At 42.1% G+C, this 14,480-nt stretch overlaps 1 protein-coding gene across 5 annotated transcripts in view; it reads left to right on the top strand.

Moving 5' to 3' along the window:
• The window catches only part of LHFPL3 (LHFPL tetraspan subfamily member 3), a 243,811-nt gene extending 230,729 nt beyond the window's left edge, over positions 1-13,082 (top strand). For all 5 annotated transcript variants that reach the window (XM_088165843.1, XM_088165842.1, XM_014869028.2 and 2 more), the window contains one exon: positions 10,421-13,082. Coding sequence is in view for 1 of the 5 variants with exons in the window: in XM_014869028.2 (XP_014724514.1) it covers positions 10,421-10,449 (29 nt within the window). In the remaining 4 variants the exon portion in view is untranslated. The remainder of the gene's footprint in view (positions 1-10,420) is intronic.
• Positions 13,083-14,480: the final 1,398 nt, after the last annotated feature.

Raw genomic sequence — 14,480 nt, 5'->3', positions numbered from 1 at the left:
TCTGACCCAGAGGACACTGTACCACACCTGTCACTCAGGGCTCCTGTAAACCAGCTTGCCTTTCTGCATGCTCTTCAGCTGGCAATTTCCTAACACAGCCCTCCCCTTTCTTCTCTGAGATTTTTTTTCTTCTCTGCACTGCTGATTGCAGTTTGCCTTCTGTGCTGAAAGCTCTTCAGGGAAGGAATCTCTACATTTTCTTTTACAAGAGTGCCCTTTACATCTCTAGAGCAACTCAAGAAAATATTTAAGGGAATAGTATAAATTAATAGCAATAATAAATCCCTACACATCGTTCAAAGCCTGCACAACTGGGTTTGGAGCAAGAAAAGGAAGATGACAGAAAAAGTGTCTTCAGGACCATGAGCATTCAACATTGTCATGACTACACATCAGACAGGTTTTCATGACAGATGGTATTCACCAAAAAGCTCACCCTCTCCCTAAACCCTGGCTTTGCCAACTCCCAAATCCAGACTCTCTTCTAGCTGAGAATCATCTAACCCCACAGAGATTTTTTAAAGTAGTTTAACATGTAACTTCATACCTTTGGAAACTGCCTTATGTACAGTTCCAAGTGCTTCCTATTTGCCTAGAGAGCACACAGACAGTTAATTAACATTCCTGTGCTCGGTAAGCTAATCACTAAACTGCACTTGTGAAATCTCAGACCAAAGCTGCTCCAGATCGTTATCTTTCTGTTGCCCATAAACATGTAACTTGGCACCTGTATCTTTCTCAAAGGCGAAAGGAATCAATATTTACAGCTCATTAGCAGGTTTTGGTTGAGACCCAGCACTCCAGCAGCCAGCTAGTCGGAGAGGAGTGTGGCAAAATGAAGGAGGCACAGCCTTGCCTTGGTGAGCCCCTACCCCAGAGGTGGCCTGGGTAAAGTCCTGCAGCTGCAGGACCCTTCCCCTCCATCGTGAGCCCCAGCAGCCAGAGCCCCACTCCCAGTTCCAGCCAACTCATTCATCAAATTTTCTCTCCCCATCAGCACAAATACGTACAAAGAGAAGGTCTGGAAAACTTTTGGGAATCCTTGGATGTGCCTTTACCCAGCACGGATTTGTGCCAGGTTCCCAGGTCACTCATTTTTGGCACTGTCCACAGAACAGGGAAATTAATTTCACACATGAAATAAAGAGTTTAAATATTTTTATTATTGTGCAGCATTTAAGGTTCATCAGCATTTATATTTTTCTTATGTTTTCTGTGACATTTAAACTTTTTGCAATGTTTTAGTTATTACGTTAAAATTAAAAAATCGGGTTTTTTTTCCAGGAAATTTCATTCACAGAATAATCATGCTAGAATGGCCAGAGAACTGTCACAGCCCTCTTTGTTTTTGTTAGGAGGAAACACTCGCTATATGAATTGTGAATTCATCTGGACAAATCCAGTATGTTGAAAAAAAGAGCAGAGCTCCGTTTCTGTCACACCACTAAAATTAGCCCCATCGTAGCAGCTTCCTTACACAGAGATCCTGGCTGGCACCTTCAAGGATCTGCTTCAGTATCTTGGCTTTCTCCCAGCACTCGACTCCCACTCTCTCTTGCTCACAGAGAAGCAGGCTCCAGCCTGAGCACACAGAGGAGGCAGAGAGGCTCTTCCAGGCTGGGGCTCAGCCTGGCCCTGGGCTCTGCCTCCTGCCTGCCCTGATGGCCCAGCCCAGACAAGGAGAGCTTTGTGTCAATGGCAGCAAGGTTTGTTTTCCCAAGCCAAAAAACGTGCCAATGTCAACATCTAACATTGCCTACCACAGGAAAACTCTTGGAAGATATAATGCTACTAAAGCTAGATATAAAATATTACTAACAAAATAAAAAGCCATAAGATTGTACAATGCCAATCCAAACACTTTCTGACCAATATGCCCAAACCTTGTCAAGATACCTCACTGACATGGCTGGATCCTCAGAAAGGCTCCCTGTAAATACATACTTCAAAGTTTGTAACAGTTTTTAGATATAAACAATGAAGAGCTTTCTGAGAAGTCTGATCACACAGCTTGAAGGCTGGAGAAGCAAACAAAAATACCTATGGATCCTCTGGGTTCCAGGGGAGAAACTGAAAAACAGCTGCAGCAAATGGGCAGAATATAAAGAAATTGAAACATTTTCTCATTTAACAGTTAAAGAACAGGAAGAGTTTAGGAATCACCGTTCAGAGACTCCTGTTTAGTGACAGCAATTTATTTGACCATCTGGGCAAAGAAAGACTGCAGCAAACCACATGGAGGAAATAAAAATAGATGAACAACAAGTGACTGATTTTGCTTGACTTGAGCCTACAACTCTGCAGAGCAGGAAGCTACTTCATGTGAAAGACATTATTGATGAAGGCATTTCAGCCTCTTGCCAGTTCTTCCAACAACATACTAGATCTCCCATGCCAGCAAACCTGTCTTGAGACGTGACTCCCATCCCAAACTTGACAGAAACACCACCAAGTACAAAAGACAAATTGATGAGCCTTCTGGAAAGGGACCACCAGAGGAAGGAGCATCTCTGTGATGATCCACAGTAAAAGAAAACTCTTTAGGAGAAAGAATAGGAGGCTTTTTGCTGTGTTTGTTCATTATGATAAAAATCTTCCTTTTCATGACAGAAGCAAATATTGAAATGGAGGAAAAGGCAGCCACTGTTCAGCAGGATCTGATCACGACATCCCAGTGTGTTGGTTCCCACCTCAGGCAGACACACAGCCTCCTCCCATGTCCAGGGCACACTCACTGGGGGATGGTGATGCCTGCCCTGGAGGTACAGCCATGAGTACCAAGCTGCCCACATGAGGAACCCAAAAGCAGCTTGTGCCAGCATATGACAGAGATGACAGCTACAACTTGATCCATCCTTGGATAGATCTCTCTTCCCTCTGTCTGTCACTCTCCTCCTGTCTTTCCCACCAATAAATATGCATATGTGGTATTCTTGGAGCTGCATTCAAACCAGAGGAAAGCCACATGAGCCAGGGATTAGGAAGGGTGGTAGGGAAGCTTGAAGCCTACCCATATTCATGGTTTTAAAGCCTGATATTGCCAACTGGCTATATTTAGGAATAGCTGGGAGAGGGTCTTTCAGTGGTAAGAAAACTGTCAGGCTCTAAAGAGGTGCCTTCTTTAAGCTGCTCTAACCCCATTTCACAAGATTTGCAGTCAAAATTCACCTGCTCCTTCAGGCATGGTCTGACTCACTAGAGAGCCAAGCTGACTGCTATATGTAGCTTGGCTCATGCCTTCCCTTCAGGCTGGCCCACTGCTTGCATCCCTCCCCAGTCAGTCCTCAAGCTGTTTAACTGATCTTGCTGAGCCCTCCTGACCTGGGGTTGCAATCTCAGACCCAGCTGCTGCAAACCTGTTTGCTCTCTGGGAAGGCAGTCTTGGTGCATGATGGCACACCCCAAAAGGACTAAATATACTATCCTGAAGCTGTGCTTAGACAAGGTCTCTGATTGCTTGTTACAGGCCTAATCTTCTAAGCTTTGTTACAAAACTGCCTAATCATTTGATATTTCAAGCTGAAGATCTTCCATGCGTGGGCAGCAGCTTCCCTCTTCTTCCATGCATGCAGTTAATGATTTTGTGCAGGGTAATTATAATTCCAGGATTCACACACCTCACTTTATCCATCCCAGATTTAGGCCTCCCATCTCATCCAGATCTACAGTCCCACAGAAGCCAACAGCACTCATCCATCCTGGGAACCATCCTAAGAATAAATGAGTCACCCCAGTAGGGCCCTGTCCTGCTCCAAGGACTTCCTAGAGCCTCACATCTGATGTCTGACTGTGACAGAGATGATGTTATTTGAGATGTTTCTCCAGGCCTAACCTCTATCTGATCTCTCCTCCCAAAATATCTTCTCACCTTTCTCAAAATTTCCATCTGGAAGAAAACAGGAACTTCAAGAAGTCAAGAACACAAATGGTTAGGCTGCCCTGACCCACATGGTGCTCCAGACTTAATTTCCAAATACATGTCTCCTTTCATACCTTGGCACAAGGTGATTACACTTCATTGCTGAATGCCTTTTTTTTGATCAATTTTTTCTTGACAACCACATTTAGTCCTGGAGACTTTTGCTCATTGTTTAATAGCTTCAAAAAACATTCTGTCTGGAGAAATCAACAAGGCATAAAATAATGTATCCCTGGCCTGTCATTCCTTCTGTTTACTGCCAGAGTGGTGAGGCCCTGGAGCAGGTTTCCCAGAGATGCCCTGTCCCTGGATATGTTTGAGGCCAGGCTGGATGGGCTCTGAGCAGCCAGGTCAAGTGGAAGGCTCCCCATGACAGAGGAGCTGGAATGAGATGACATTTCAGGTCCTTTCCAACCCAAACCATTCAATGGTTCCATGATTATTCCCCCATAGCATGCTGTCTGCAACCAGCCTCTGAACTGACATCCACTTCCTCCTGCTATGTTTCAGTCATCACATATAACAGAAAAAGAGGGGGAAAACCAATGTAAGATTAAATTGGATTTTAAAACTACAAGAATTGGCCAGAGTCTGTCAGGGAGGGCAGGGCAGTTGCTGAGTGCATTAAGTATTCAAGGAGTGTAGCTTTAGGTCTGATGGTGTGCTGGGTTTTTCTTGTGAATGACAGCCTGTGAGTTGACAGCAAAATTCTGTCCAGCTGTGTGTTGTACAGAGATGCTGGAAACCTGGCAAAATTGATTTGACTGGAATCCTTTAACATTTTTCTGTTTCTACTCGGAAAACAATGTCTAATAAAAAAGTATTGTGTCTGTTCAGCCCATCATCACCCCTGTGGCCCTGAAACCATCTGTCATGGATGGAAGCAACTGCACCTGTAAGAGAGAAACAACAATATACTTTATTGATATAAAACAGTGATTTAACAAAGTTCAATGGTAAATGTGACAGTGGTTTAACAAGATTCAATGGCAAGATTGTTTATTTCCTGCATAGAGGACAAAGTCAGACAAAACTGCCAGAGGTCCTGTTGTTGAGCCATGAGGTTCAGAAAGAAACCCCTTGCATTCCAAACCCCTTCTCAAAGAGAAGTGTGGGTGTGGCTGAATCCAATCCTAGTCCCAGACTTGTTCAGTGTTTTATGTCTGAGAGATTATATTTGCATAATCAATCCTTTATTTCACTTATTTTGAAATTTAGTGTGCTATTAACCACTTACTAAGGTTCTGTTGCAGCGAGGAATCTCTCAGCTTCAAGGAGCAACTTTGAGAGGTGACCTTCCTCAAGGGGACATCCTGGCATGCAGCCCACCATTCCAGACAGCCTTTGGCTACCATGCTGCCACCCCACCCCAAAGTCCAGAGAAAGCTGGGTGCAGCCATCAGAGCCCCACTGGTAGTTAGGGCTGAAGGAGCAGAGCAGAGCACACCACCACAGCATCCTCTCACATGCTAGAAATGTGCTTGTGCAGCCATGAGCTGAGCCTTCTGACAGCAAAACCACCTGAGCCACACATTTAGAAAATTCCTGAATGCTTCAGAAACCATTTCCTACAGTCCTAGAAAGATTTTCCACAAGCCATGCCCAGGAGTTCAGCTGCTGCCACTAACAGGGTGAGCAGGATACCACCCAGCAGATTGAATAAGTCCCACTGTTCCACTCAGCTCTGGTTTCACAGGGCTTGCATACTGAACAGGGAAAAATCTTGTCGTTTTTTAAGTGATTCAATTCTATTTTATTGCAAGGAAGTGCTGCAGCAGAAGAGCAAGCTCACACACCTTCTGCTCAGATGAGCTTCTCCTCTAATGCCATATGGACTAAACCGTCACACAATTTCAATCCCAAAATTTTGTAAAATTTTTAGTGACTCCTCAAGGTTTACTGTACATTCTCTTTAACCCCTGCCCTTTTAGGTAGTCTTTGGTAGCTGTGAATGTTGGCAGAGAAGGCAGTTGCCAGATCCTGCCTGCTGGTTTGCCAGGAGGAAGAGGAAATTATTTGGGCAGCTCTGGTGTGGACAGGTCATTTATCTTATTTTGTTGAGAAGGTGCGGAACAGTGAAACACTGAAAGAGAGCTTCTAGCAAAAGAGTTGGGGAATTTCTGTCCATTCTTCTTTCCATCTCCATAGGGCAGCCTTGTACCCTCCTTACTGTGTATTAGCTGCAGTGCAGGTGTAGGCAGCAGAGCACAATTTATTCCTCTCTTGGCCATAGAGCTGTTTCCAGTATGATCTGTGACAGCTTCTCCAAAACATGTGCTAGAGTTTCAGCTTGGATCATCAGGATTCTTGGAGAGGACCTGAATAGGTGCCTGACTGTTTAATGAGAGCACAATTTGCCCCAGGATCACTTTCCAGGTGATGGATAAGCATCTCCCCATGAGGCCAGGGCAAAGAATGCTCAGTGCATCAGGAGGAAAAAGGCACCCACAGCAGGTAGGGAAATGAGAATACACATAAATCCTCTCTCTCATCACATGGAAAACAAAATAATTCTCTCAGGCCACTCAAATAGAGTTTGTTATGTGCTCTAAAGAGACTACCTTCAAGGAAATAAGAGATGATGGGTCGCTGTCTGTTCTGTGCAGCTGGATATCTATCAGCCTTTCATGCCTTTTAATTATATACACCTGAATATTGTCCAGGCCATGAATACATGTTGCTGTTTGAATTTTGGGCTGCAGTGGCTACAAGTGGAGTTTTAACACAATTAGCATTTTACCAACCCTTTTTGTAAGTAACAAAACCTATATATATAACCTGTGGTTATAAGGAGCTCCCCGGATCAGCGTGTCCAAAGAGGGCAACAAAGCTCGTGAAGGGCCCAGAGCATGAGTCCTATGACTCAGCTGAGGGATCTGGGGATGTTTAGCCTGGGGAAAAGGGGACTCAGGGGAGACCTTATCATGCTGTATAACTCCCAGAAAGGAGGTTGTAGCCAGGTGGGGGGTCGGTCTCTTATTCCAAGTTACAAGTGACAGAATGAGAGGAAATGGCCTTGAGTTGCACCCGGGGAGGTTTAGATTGGATATTAGGAAAAATTTCTTCACCAAAAGAAGTGGCAGACACTGGAACACACTGCCCAGGGAAGTCTTGAATTCACTGTCCCTAGTAGTGTCCAAAAGGTGTGTTGATGTGACACTTGGGAGTTATGGTTTAGGAATGAATGTGGAAGTGCTGTGTTAACAGTTGGAATTGATGGTCTTAGGGGTCTTTTCCAAACTCAGTGATTCTGTGGTTCTATAAGCAGAAAGGTGAGAACTCCAACACCTCATTAAAACTGAACTTGTCCAATTTTTTTTGGCCTACAGCCCAGGCAGCAGTGTTATCCAAGGTGCCTCAGCATGTCTATTTCCAATTGCAGAGCTTCAGCATCAGTTTCTCTCATCCTTCATCTCCTCCCATACACTAACCACAGTGCCAGCATTCAGCAGAGATGATGTTTAGGCTGGAGGAATCCTGTGGAGGTCCTGGGAGGAAATCTCTGGTACTTCATTAAGCCATGGCTTTGTGCCAGCTGATGTGGTTTTGTAACTGTACCAATTTTGGGGTGACCACAAATGCCAGTAGCTCTTTAGCAAAGCAGTTGTGTGTGTTTGGAGTCAGCAATAAAAGATTAACACTTGGAAAGATGTTATTTTCTAGATGCCAGTCGAATACATGGCAAAGATCATTTCAATATGGCTGGTGACAATTAGTGGTGTAAAGTGTTAAGGTTGTCTGAGATAATACATACCCCAACCTAGAACATCTGTCTTTCTCTCTATATTTACACATTTTACTGGCTTTACGGTAACAATATAGAAGGGACCATCTGAAATTCTGCATGTCTTTTATACTTTGTCAGGGAGCAACCTGGAAATCTCACTGTGGTTCATCTTTACCACAAACAAACCTCAGTGTACTCTTTCTGAAACGTACATAAACACTAAAATGCTGTAAGTCCCTCCAGGCTGACTATACCCCAGCTCTGCAGTCAGCAGAAATGATTGCCCTAATTGAATGTGCCAATTATGAGTAGCAATCGTGTTGTGGTGAGGTCAGCCTAACAGGCAGCCTTTAAAGACTTTAAATAGGGAACTTAACAGCAGAGTACCTGGGTGGTTGGGTAATAGAACTTCTATGAAGACTGCTTTCATTAACTGATTTCTAGGCAACAGCACTGTAAGTAGCTCCAAGTAAACAAACTTCAAGGAGTCAAAAGCCTATGGTGTGATACAAAACAGACTGAGAGATGTTGCATGTGAATAACTTACTTATGTCTTGTCAACTAAGCACCTATGGCATTTTTTAAATTTCATTTCCATGTGTATAACACCTGTGTGCAAAATTTATCCAAAGAATTAATAAAGGTCTTAGTATGTTACTGCTGAAACACTGAGTGTAGCTGGAAATCCAATAAGCAACGTTAGGGGTTTGAATAACACAGGTACATGAAATTATGATTAAAAAGAATTAAAAGGAATGGCTCATTCAGGTCTATTAAGCTTTGATTGGTCCTAGGAGTATCAGGGCATGTGTTCCTTATCACGCAATGTTATCTTTCTCCAAATTTCAGTTTCACCAAATATGGATTGTTTAAGAGGTTCACAAACCCCCTTATCTCACTTGGCAAATAATCTGATTAGAGGTTCAGGCACATTTTCATTTGCTTTATTTGGTGGGGCTGTTTACGTATATTACTAATTACCACGTTAATAACATTAGTAAGCACATTTATAAAATACACCAAAGTTCCAGACTCAGACCATTTTTAATAGATTTTATTTATCACAAGTATGTCCATTTCTCATCCACATTTTTCTTTCATTTTTGCTCCATATTTTAAAGGGTAAAAGGAAGCTCATGGAGATATCAATGGTGAGCTTTCTTTTAGAATTTGAAACTACCATCTCATTACATATTCATATCATAAAAATCTTTTTATCACAGTGAACATAATATTTCATATTAATTTTTTAACACAAACAAAACTGACCCATTTTCCTTTTTCAGCACCCTCCCTAGTTCACCTTATGCTTCTTGTATACTTATTTGCTACCTTCTAGTCTCAGCAACATCAATTAAAAGTGTCTCGTAAAATAAATCTGGACTATAGATACATGCTGAACAAGTCAGAAATTTTCCTCCGAAACAAACTTTGCTTGAAAAATGTCAGTTTGTTGGAATTTGATGGGGAAGCAGGCATCCAAGGTCCATGGCAGGAGGGTTTGCCACCACCAGGCTCACTGGCTGATGGTACCACCACCCCAGGCTTTAGGGTCTGGATATCCTGCTCTCTGGGTCTGTGGGTGCTGTAGGTCAAGGTGACCACAGGAGTCAAGGGTGTAGGGAATTGGAGGGAATGGGAGAAGATGGCTGTTCCATGTCATATGGGGGGAGGAAATTAAATATTTTGGTCTCCTTACAGTAATATTTTTAAGTGTTTGTAGCCCTGAAATTCTTTGTTTGCTTTCATTTCACAATGAAATTCTTTTTTTTTTTTCTTTTGTTGTCACAAAAACAGTGATATCCCCCAGTCCTGCATTCCAGCAGTCTCTTGCAGAGGCCCCTGAGTTACGGTATAGGAAGTGGGGTTGTGATGAAGGTGGCCATCCTCTGCCCAGGCTGTGGCTTTGTAAGATCCCCTGAGCAGTGACCCTTTCACAGGAGGCACTGGAGAGGCTGCCTCACAAAGGACTTCATGGCTTGGTCTCAGGGGTCTGAGAGAGTTTAGCTAATGGTGAACTGGCAGAGCTCATTCGGTGCAAGAACTTCTGTTCACTGCCAAATGCTGGGGCAGCCAGGTTTTTACTTTTGTCTGTGCGTGGGTACTTGCAAACAGATAAATAATTTCCTCACTGAGCCCGGTTGCAATGGTGCCCCTGAAGCACCAGCTCGGGGGTGTCACCTGCAGCGAGAGGAGAAGCCTTTGTCACCCTGCTCCCAGTGCCAGCACAGCCCCTGTCCCCTGTCCCGCATGCAGCTCTGCTGAAGTACATGGAAACTGGGCAGTGAGAATTAGTTTTTAAGGGAGAGTTTGATTTGAAAACTCCCCCACACCTCTGTCCTCATTTGAAATTTAACACAGGGTATGATTTTATCATGTTTGCAAATGTGGATTGTGTCCTCGAGGGAAAGAAGTAATTGATACAGAACAGAAATGTCAGGATCTTAACTTGATTCATGGTATTCCTCTAGTAAATGTCATTCTTGCCCCATATGCATTGTATCTTTATTTTCATATTGTTCAAACTTTAGATGAAATAATTTCATTATTTTGACTTCCTATGTCTATTAGCTGATGAAAAATTATTTTTGAGAATTTCAGATTACAAATCCTATCTGCAGATTAAATTTTTCACCTTTCATGACAAATGGAAATGCATATAATGAAGTGCATTAGAATATTGGTCAGAGGCTTGCTCTGAGCTAAGCGCAGCATGAACATCTTTATGTTTGCTGGCAGTAAACCAGCTTCTCTCTTTTCTCTGTTTTGCACAGTCCTACTAAGCCAATCCTCACTAGAATGAGCACAAAACAAATGAATAACAGCTTTTGTACATCAACATTAAAATGGGAAGAAGCTTGGGAAAGGGCCTCCAACAGAGAAGAATGCTGACAAGTGCAAAAATGCCTGATGGATAAGCACCACCTTCTAAACATAGATCAGCCAGACATGGAAGTGATTTCAGAAGAGAAATGCAATCATGGATTACACACCAGCTCATTAGAAACTGTTGATGAATACAGCATCCAGAAGACATGCATGAAAAGTCACATTTGGGGAATAAATTAAAAGGGGTGTAGTTGTTGCTAGATAAACATATGTAATATATATGCATTGAAGAGGTTTGTACATGTCATTTTTTTAATTCGGACGGAAAGCAAAAAGCTTTAAAACCTTTCACAGTAGAGAGGCAGTTAACTTCAGACTATTCCTATCCCAGTAGCCAAGAAGCTGTTAGGACATCTCTCTTAAATTAGCATTTATAGACTCTGAATGTTTCCATCACCTAGTGGAAAAAGCATAACTTTTACTGCTACATTGCTGCACCTCATTTACTTCACTGTATAATAAGTTGACTAAAACTGTAAAGCTTCTCAATTTTTACTGCATATGTGTTCCAATTAATATGACTATAACAAACTTAAGACTCATAAATTATTTCTGACCTATATTCTAGTTCTATGAAGAATATATACTCTAAGGTATGTCTGAATATCATAATGCTATAATTTCCCAAGATGCATAGAATCGTTTGCATTCGAAGTGACAAAATAAATGCCCTTGATTTATTTTTTAATAGGAGAAAGTAATTTACACCGTAAATGTAACACAGTACTGCTCACTTCAATGGTGTTTCTTTTCCCTCTTCTGCCATACAACTGTGGAGTGACACTCTCTGGCCCATGCTAATGCCAGTCAGACAAGGTGATCTAATGAGACCTTTTGGCCTTAAGTTTAAACACAATACAACTCCATAAACCCTCGAGTTTAAATTCAATACAAAAATTAAGAGACTAGTAAGCAAATACATTTTGCAAATAGCCATGTGAGGGCTGGATGCAAATAGTCCTGGGGCACTGGTGGGGAAGTGATTCCCTCCCCAGGTCCCACAAGGCACTCTCAGTTCCAGAAGCCACTGAGACGTAAAACAGGAGCAGGCACAGAGTGTGAACAAAGATCTCTTAGTGAAGGGCCTGGGTGCCAAGCACGAGGCCCAGAGCAGCAGAGGGAGGCAGGGACCCCTCTCTGCTCCTCTCTAACACTCCACCAAGGCAAGGTCTCTCCTGGCTCGGGACTGGCCATGAGCACATGGCTCCCTACATGCCTCTAGGTTCTCCTGTGTATCACAGATGAATCCAGTGCAAAATGAACACTGCAGTGTTGATTCCTTCAGGGTTTTAAAAGCCTGTTCCTTCATTCTTTGGCTTTCAGGGGAAATGGCTAAAATAATAATCAGTTGCTAGTGTTGATCCCAAATAATGCAAAATACTGAAGACATGAGGTAAACATGAATTTAAACTGGTTTTAACTATTGACTGTACAGCACAAATTATTCCAGAACCTAGTGCATGAATCTCAAAAAATTTATTTTACTTTTGAAAGAAAAATCATCTTTAAGCAAACTGCCAGTAAACAAATACAGGGAATTAGATAATTTTTCTATCTAACAACCAAGGTACCAATATGGCATTGACTTCACTTGGGTGTCATGTGTGAATCCGGGCAGCATTTAAAAAACTAAATGACTTTTTAAAATCTCAAAACTGCTCTTGTAACTGAATGTAGAAAATTCTCCTGACTTCTAAAGGACCAGCACTAGCTGGTCAAAAACCCCACCCAAATCAGTCAACCACCATAAACATCTTCCCAGTATCTGCTATTGACCTGAAGGGGATGGAAGGCAAAAATCAAGTCGTTCACACATGAGGCAGCATAAACTCATTTAAGGGCCCACTTCAGACAGGTTTTTAAATGTGTGATTAGTCCAGCCAGTGTCAGCTGGAAAATGCACATCCTCAGGGGCTGGATGCATTCAGGAGTCCCTGTTAAGTGGTGTCTCAGTGAAGCCCATCCTCATTCTCTGCTCCTGTTGGCTCACAACCACACTCACACCTCCAAGCCTGTGAAAGGGTTTGTTATGTGGATGTGCTCTCATATCACCATCTTCATTTGCTCCTTGAGTTTACCTCTATCCCACATTATTGCAGTCTTGGCACTTCTGCTGTGACAGACATCACCAAAACAGGGTTTCTCTGTATTATATTATTTTGTTTAGAATCATGGTGATGGTGCAATGTAAAAGCCCTTTCTAAATATACATAAACATTGCAAAAAAAGTGTCATCACAAGAGATCACAACACTGTCAGGGCAGCTCAGTGAATATGTACAATTTGTACAGTCAGAAGGAGAGACATACCAGGATGTACATCATTAAATGTTGACTCAGTAAGAATAGTATGTTTTATCTTTTTAAATGTTACCACTTTCCCATCCCACTCCATTGTAACTTGTCAATTGTAATTTCTTTTTAAGTCAACAAACTGTAAAGAAAACTGTTGAAATACCTGATTTTCTGTAAAAGTAATAACAACAATACATTTTGTTACTTCAAAGTATGCTTGGTATTAAAGTACCTAATAAAGTTCAATAATGACTTTTGTAGCATACTAAAATAAAGTGTGATAGTGCTTTTCTCCAGCTCATCTATGGTAAGGGCAGCTCTTGTTGGGATTACTGCCCTCCTAAACACAAGCCTGGACACCTCCTACACATCTGTACCTACAGAGATCCCTCAGGTATGTAAAGTCCAAGCAGAATCAGATCCCTTAATGAGAGCATGGGTCGGATTCCTAGTAGAACCTTGTTGGTAAGTCATCTCCACCCTCTGGTACCTGACTATATATCCATATGTGGGCAACAATATAAAGTTCCTAATTACTCTGTTTGGTATAAAACTTGTTTTATAGTAATAGAAAGAAGAGTGTAATTATTTGTAAGTTAATTATGATTAAATAAAAAACTGCCAGGTTTGTAGGATGCTGTTCATTTTTACAGGCAATGTATTTCAGTTATCTATAAATAGACTGGAAATCCCAAACAAGTGATTTGGATGACACAGTATAGCTCAGAAGTTGATCACCCCATAATTTCACTATGTGAAAGTACACTGGAGCCATCAGGGGCTGTTACATCATTCCAGAGTTTGCACCAAGAAGAGGTAAGTATTTCTTTGTCAAAGAGATGCTAGATTTGCCTCCATGCTGCTGATGCAGCAGTACCTGCATTTGGAGATGCTCTAGAAATTATTGTGACTGGGGTCTAATTATGCCCAAACTCCCAGGCTCTGACACATTTCGATCGCAGTAACAGATCAGCTTCCCTCACACCATCCATCTTTCCCTGTTCTAAGCAGGAAAATGCAGTGCTGGGCCCAGCAGCTTTCTGTCTGTTTTCACTGCTAGTCTGATATCCTTCAAACATTTAAAAGTTTTAGAAGTTTCATCTGATCCTCTGAGTATTTGAAATGGAATAAGATCTAGACAGTTTAAAATAAATAAAAAACCCACCCCAGATTCATCCTAACTAGCTTACACATTGAAAAGACAGCCATATGCTGAATAGGTTCTGAGGTAGTGCTAGAAAGCAACATTTTTTTCCCCATGTGCTAAAGTCAAGAGATTTACACATTTCTCCTTCCCAAGGAGCTCTGTGCAGAACAGAATGGCTTTGCCTGCTGTTGGAGTAGCTGGCAGTACCTGCACACATTACACACATTACACACATTACACACATTACACATGCTTGCAGCCATTCCACCTTGGTCTGTGATCCTCATTGGCCTACATTAATAATTTGAAAACAGACCTTCACAGAAGGCCTGGAATTCAACAGAAGATAGAATATGTAGTTTAAAAATACATTCTCTTCCCTTTAGATCAAATAATGTTTGTGTCGTGGTGCTGAAAACACAAAGCCAAGGCTTGCAGTGATCAGATACTGACATGACGCTTTCTATTACCCATCTGTCTCTCTCAAATTTTTGCTTAGTGTTA

The sequence above is a fragment of the Sturnus vulgaris genome, chromosome 5 (assembly GCF_052056855.1).
Source record: "Sturnus vulgaris isolate bStuVul1 chromosome 5, bStuVul1.hap1, whole genome shotgun sequence".
Classification (NCBI taxonomy): Eukaryota; Metazoa; Chordata; class Aves; order Passeriformes; family Sturnidae; genus Sturnus; species Sturnus vulgaris.
The sequence above is the reverse complement of the archived record's forward strand: the minus strand, read 5'-3'. Positions and strand labels throughout refer to the sequence as shown.